The sequence below is a fragment of the Mirounga angustirostris genome, unplaced genomic scaffold, assembly GCF_029215605.1.
Source record: "Mirounga angustirostris isolate CCGP_5_RB_7025 unplaced genomic scaffold, mMirAng1.0.hap1 SCAF_9, whole genome shotgun sequence".
Lineage (NCBI taxonomy): Eukaryota > Metazoa > Chordata > Mammalia > Carnivora > Phocidae > Mirounga > Mirounga angustirostris.
This window is the reverse complement of record NW_026991717.1, coordinates 71,774,629-71,780,740: the sequence shown is the minus strand read 5'-3', so window position 1 is coordinate 71,780,740 and position 6,112 is coordinate 71,774,629. Positions and strand designations below refer to the sequence as shown.

The 6,112-nt window shown below is 42.0% G+C and overlaps 1 protein-coding gene across 1 annotated transcript; it reads right to left on the bottom strand.

The window, feature by feature from the left end:
* Positions 1–4,924: 4,924 nt before the first annotated feature.
* On the bottom strand, positions 4,925–5,851 carry LOC123841917 (olfactory receptor 4E2). Its single transcript, XM_045871374.2, has one exon. The coding sequence runs from the start codon at positions 5,849–5,851 to the stop codon at positions 4,925–4,927; it is 927 nt and encodes a 308-aa protein (XP_045727330.1).
* Between the last annotated feature and the right edge of the window lie 261 nt (positions 5,852–6,112).

The window sequence follows — 6,112 nt, the reverse complement described above, 5'->3', positions numbered from 1 at the left end:
AGTGGTTATAGGTCTGTTCAGGTTTTCTATTTCATCCTGGTTCAGTTTTGGTAGTTGATACATCTCTAGGAATGCATCCATCTCTTCCAGGTTATCTAATTTGCTGGCATAGAGTTGCTCATAATATGTTCTTATAATTGTTTGTATTTCTTTGGTGTTGGTTGTGATCTCTCCTCTTTCATTCATGATTTTGTTGATTTGGGTCATTTCTCTTCTCTTTTTGATAAGTCTGGCCAGGGGTTTATCAATCTTGTTAATTCTTTCAAAGAACCAGCTCCTAGTTTCGTTGATCTGTTCTACTGTTCTTTTAGTTTCTATTTCATTGATTTCTGCTCTGATCTTTATGATTTCTCTTCTCCTGCTGGGTTTAGGCTTTATTTGCTGTTCTTTCTCCAGCTCCTTTAGGTGGAGGGTTAGGTTGTGTACTTGAGACCTTTCTTGTTTCTTGAGAAAGGCTTGTATTGCTATATACTTTCCTCTTAGGACTGCCTTTGCTGCATCCCAAAGATTTTGAACAGTTGTGTTTTCATTTTCATTGGTTTCCATGTATTTTTTTAATTCTTCTTTAATTTCCTGGTTGACCCATTCATTCTTCAGTAGGATGCTCTTTAGCCTCCATGTATTTGAGTTCTTTCCGACTTTCCTCCTGGGATTGAGTTCTAGTTTCAAAGCATTGTGGTCTGAAAATAGGCAGGGAATGATCCCAATCTTTTGGTACCAGTTGAGACCTGATTTATGACCTAGGATGTGATCGATTCTGGAGAATGTTCCATGGGCACTAGAGAAGAATGTGTATTCCGTTGCTTTGGGGTGGAATGTTCTGAATATGTCTGTGAAGTCCATTTGGTCCAGTGTGTCATTTAAAGTCTTTATTTCCTTTTTGATCTTTTGCTTAGATGATCTGTCCATTTCAGTGAGGGGGATGTTAAAGTCCCCCACTATTATTGTATTGTTGTCGATGTGTTTCTTTGCTTTTGTTATTAATTGCCTTATATAATTGGCTGCTCCCATGTTAGGGGCATAGATATTTACAATTGTTAGATCTTCTTGTTGGATAGATCCTTTAAGTAGGATATAGTGTCCCTCCTCATCTCTTATTACAGTCTTTGGTTTAAAATCTAATTTGTCTGATATAAGGATTGCCACCCCAGCTTTCTTTTGGTGTCCATTAGCATGGTAAATGGTTTTCCACCCCCTCACTTTCAATCTGGGGGTGTCTTTGGGTCTAAAATGAGTCTCTTGCAGACAGCATATCGATGGATCTTGTTTTTTAATCCAGTCTGTTAGCCTGTGTCTTTTGATTGGGGCATTTAGCCCATTTACATTCAAGGTAACTATTGAAAGATAGGAATTTAGTGCCATTGTATTGCCTGTAAGGTGACTGTTACCGTATATTGTCTGTGTTCCTTTCTGGTCTATGTTGCTTTTAGGGTCTCTCTTTGCTTAGAGGACCCCTTTCAAGATTTCCTGTAGGGCTGGTTTTGTGTTTGCAAATTCCTTTAGTTTTTGTTTGTCCTGGAAGCTTTTTATCTCTCCTTCCATTTTCAATGACAGCCTAGCTGGATAGAGTATTCTTGGCTGCATATTTTTCTCATTTAGTGCTCTGAATATATCCTGCCAGTCCTTTCTGGCCTGCCAGGTCTCTGTGGATAGGTCTGTTGCCAATCTAATGTTTCTACCATTGTAGGTTACATATCTCTTCTCCCGAGCTGCTTTCAGGATTTTCTCTTTGTCTATGAGACTCGTAAGTTTTACTATTAGATGTCGGGGAGTTGACCTATTTTTATTGATTTTGAGAGGGGTTCTCTGTGCTTCCTGGATTTTCATGCCTGTTTCTTTCCCCAAATTAGGGAAGTTCTCTGCTATAATTTGCTCCATTATACCTTCTGCCCCTCTCTCTCTTTCTTCTTCTTCTGGGATCCCAATTATTCTAATGTTGTTTCGTCTTATGGTATCGCTTATCTCTCGAATTCTGCCCTCATGATCCAGTAGTTGTTTATCTCTCTTTTTCTCAGCTTCTTTATTTTCCATCATTTCATCTTCTATATTACTGATTCTCTCTTCTGCCTCATTTATTCTAGCAGTTAGCGCCCCCATTTTTGATTGCACCTCATTAATAGCCTTTTTGATTTCTACTTGGTTGGATTTTAGCTCTTTTACTTCTCCAGAAAGAGTTTCTCTAATAACTTCCATATTTTTTTCAAGCCCAGCTAGTATCTTTAAAGTGATGATTCTGAACTCTAGATCTGACATCGTACTAATGTCCGTATTGAGTAGGTCCCTGGCAGTCGGTACTGCCTCTTGTTCTTTTTGTTGAGGTGATTTTTTCCGTCTCGTCATTTTGTGCAGAGGAGAATAGATTAATGAGAGAACAAAATGCTAGCAGAGTAACCACGTCCCCAGAAAATATACTCTAAACAAATCAGAAAAGACCTGAAGCAGTGGGATAAGAAGGGGAAAGAGAGAAAAAAGAAAAAGAAAAAAAAAGATAAAGATAAAAACAAAAACAAACAAAACAAAACAACAACAACAAAAGAAAAACCAGAATGTGATCAAATATGATCTATATGGTACATAGATCAGTGCGACACACTAGATTTGGGGTGTATTTTGGTCTTTTAGAAGAAAGTGTCTCCCAAAATTTTAAAGAAAGAAAAACTTATATATGTACAAAAATAAGGGTTGATATGATGAAGGGATGGAAAATGACTGTAAAAATGGAAATTATAAAAAATTTTATAAAAGGAATTGATAAGAAGTTGTTTGAAAAAAGAAAGAAGAGGATTTAAAAAAAAGAAAAAAGACAAAGAAAAAAAAAGGGAGAGGATGTGATCAGGCAGGGGAATAGAAAACACCATATACTAGAGATTTAGGGTATATTTTAATCTGTTAGAAGAAACTATCTCAAAATTTTAAAGAGAGAACAACTTATATATATAAGCCAAAAATACGGGTAACTACTATGAAGGGATAGAATATGACTCTAAAAATGAAAAATAAAAATGTTTTTTTTAAAAAAAGGGATTGATAAGATGTTGTTTGAAAAAGGGAAAAAGAAAAATTCAAAAAGAAATAAAAAGACAGTTAAAAAAAATTAACTTTAAAAGACTAAGGAATCATGGTAAAAAAAGCCATGAATTCTATGTGCAGGAGTCCCCTAGCGCTGGAGTTCTGCCGTTCTCATTGATCGGTAAACTTGGTCTTGGCTGCCTGTTCTTGCTGATCTTCTGGGGAGGGGCCTGTTGCCGTGGTTTCCAAATGTCTCTGCCGGAGGCGGAATTGCCCCGCCCTTGCCCCCTCCCGGCTAAGTAATCTGCTCGGGTTTGCTCTCCGGGGCTTTTGTTCCCTGCGAGCTTTCCTTACAGCTTTGGAGGCGGAGAGTGAAAATGGCGGCCTCCCAATCTCTGCCCCAGAGGAGCTGAGAACTCGGGGCCCCGCTCCTCAGTGAGCCCCCAGAGAAAAGCCTCCAGTCACTCCCATCTCCCCTGTCTCCGGCCGCATTCCGTGCTCGCCCGGCCTGTGACCGCGCGCCTCTGTCTCTGGCACCCGACCCCGTGTGCAGTCTCCAAACCCAGCAGATCCCTACAGTGCACTCCCGCGCGGCTCCTCCCGGGGGAGGAAGGGGAGTCTCCCCGGATCTGCCGCTTGTTGGGTCCCTGCTGGAGGAGCAGGGGCCCGACTGTGCCGCGGATCACGGTTTATGGGCACCCCGAGCTGAGAGCCCGCGCCTGGGCTCCGCCTCTGCAGCCGGCTTCCCGGCTCCGTTACCTGGGAGCTCTGCCACACTCAGGCACCCCCGGTCTTTCTGTGACCCCGAGGGTCCTGAGACCACACTGTCCCGGAGGGTTCCACCCCCCACTTAGCCACCGGAGTGACGTCCCTCAGTGGAGCCGACTTCTAAAAGTTCCGATTTTGTGCTCCGCGGCTCTATCACTTGCCAGCAGCGGCCGACGGAGGCCCCTCCCCCGCCGTCTGTCCTCCCGAATATCGCCTCGGATTCACTTCTCCGCACGTCCTACCTTCCAGAAAGTGGTCGCTTTTCTGATGAGAGAGTTGTTGCTCTTCTTTTCTTCGATCTCCTGTTGGGTTTGTAGGTGTTCAGAATGGTTTGATCCCTATCCATCTGAATTCCTGAGAGGAGACGAAATCCAGGTCTCCTACTCCTCCGCCATCTTGCTCCAGTAAAGTTTATTTTAAAATAAGTTCTTGGGGCATGTGGGTGGCTCAGTCAGTTAAGCGTCTGCCTTCCGCTCAAGTCATGAACCCAGAGTATTGGTTTTGAGCCCCGCATCGGGCTCTCTGCTCAGTGGGAGCCTGCCACTCCCCCTGTTGGTGCTCTCTCTCTCTCTCCCTCTCTCTCTCTGCCAAATAAATAAATAGAATATTTTTTAAAAATAAAATAATTTCTTTATACATTTCCACCTTGATTTTATCAAAGTATTATGACAAATACAAAAGAGATCCAGGAATAAGGAAAGAATCATGTTCAAAGTAACAATTTAATTCACTATAAATTAAACACCTTGAAACTATATTTGGAAGCAAGATTAAAACCACTGTAATTTAATAGAACATAAGTGTGACATATAGCTTCCCAGAGGCAATAACCCACAGAATCCACAAATCAAGAAAATACGATCTCTCACAATTGTACCTGTTCCTGAAACTGAGTCCATGCCCCAAATTATGTTCTTTACTAGTGAAACCAGAAGCTTTCTTTAAACTTTTCCAGATTCTTTTTCCTTTATGTTCCACCATGATCGTTTCCTTTATATAAGTAATAGTTAATAAGTCCTTCCCTTTATAAAGAAGTCTGCCCTGCTCTGGGCCACTTTATCTACTCATTTGTTTTTTACTTCTGCTGTCTCATTAAAGATATGGCCATAATTATATTTGTGATTCCAAATCCATCATGTACCTGACTTCATGAAAAAACCTGTTTCTGTCTGAGATGCTTGATGGCACTTTTTACCTCCTCATTCCTCAAGGTGTAAATGAGGGGATTTAGCAAAGGGGTGACCACCGTGTAGAAGACAGATACCACCTTGTCCATGGAGAAGCTGGTGTCTGGCCGAGTGTAGAGGAAGATACATGGTCCAAAGAAGAATGCAACCACCATGAAGTGGGCTGAGCAGGTAGACAGGGCTTTCCGGCGCCCTTCAGCTGACTGTCTTTTAAGAGAAACCAGGATGACCATATAAGAGGTGACCAAAGCCAGGAAACAGGTGAGGGAGATGGTTCCACTATTAGACACAATGAGCATTCCCGTGAGGTATGTATCTGTGCAGGCCAGCTTGATGACAGGGGGCACATCGCAGAAGTAGCTGTCAATAATGTTGGGGCCACAGTAAGGTAGATGAATGGTCAGGAAGGTCTGCACCAGAGAGTGAACGGTACCCCCCAGCCAGAGAGCAAAGATGAGCTGCACACAGAGCCTGATGTTCATCACATTGGGATAATGCAGCGGAGCACAGATGGCTACATAACGATCATAAGCCATGATGGTCAGCAGAAAGATCTCAGCACAAGCAAACAGATGTAGGAAGAAGAGCTGTGCGATGCAATTATCAAAGGAAATCGTCTTTGTCTCCAAAAGCAAGCCCTCTAGCATCTTGGGCACAGTGACAGATGAGTGGCAGATGTCAATAAAGGACAGATTGCTCAGGAAGAAGTACATGGGGGTATGGAGACGCAGAGTAAAAACTATAGTAACTATGATGAGACTGTTCCCCAAAAGGGTTAGCACATATGTGACAAAGAATGTCACAGAAAATAGTATTTCCAGCACCCAGTTCTCAGTGAGTCCCAAGAAGACAAATTCAGTCACTGTTGTTTCATTTAGAGCATCCATCCAATGAGTTTCTGAAGGACCTTTTCGGGGGGGGCGGGGGGACCATGAAAGCTAATTTAGCTTTAATATTACAGGACTAGAACTCATTGAAGTGACCCTACGTTCCATTATGAATTGTTTATTTATTATCAGGGCATATAAAATAGAAGACCAACGTAATAGCGATTGTTACAATATACCCATTATGTATCAGGAGCAATTCCCAGCACTTTTTATATACAATTCTATCAACCACAACTGCACCATGGCTCAGGCATTATT

Coding starts and splice junctions, on each gene's coding strand:
- LOC123841917 (XM_045871374.2), bottom strand. CDS start 5,851: ATGGATGCTCTAAATGAAACAACAGTGACTGAATTTGTCTTCTTGGGA.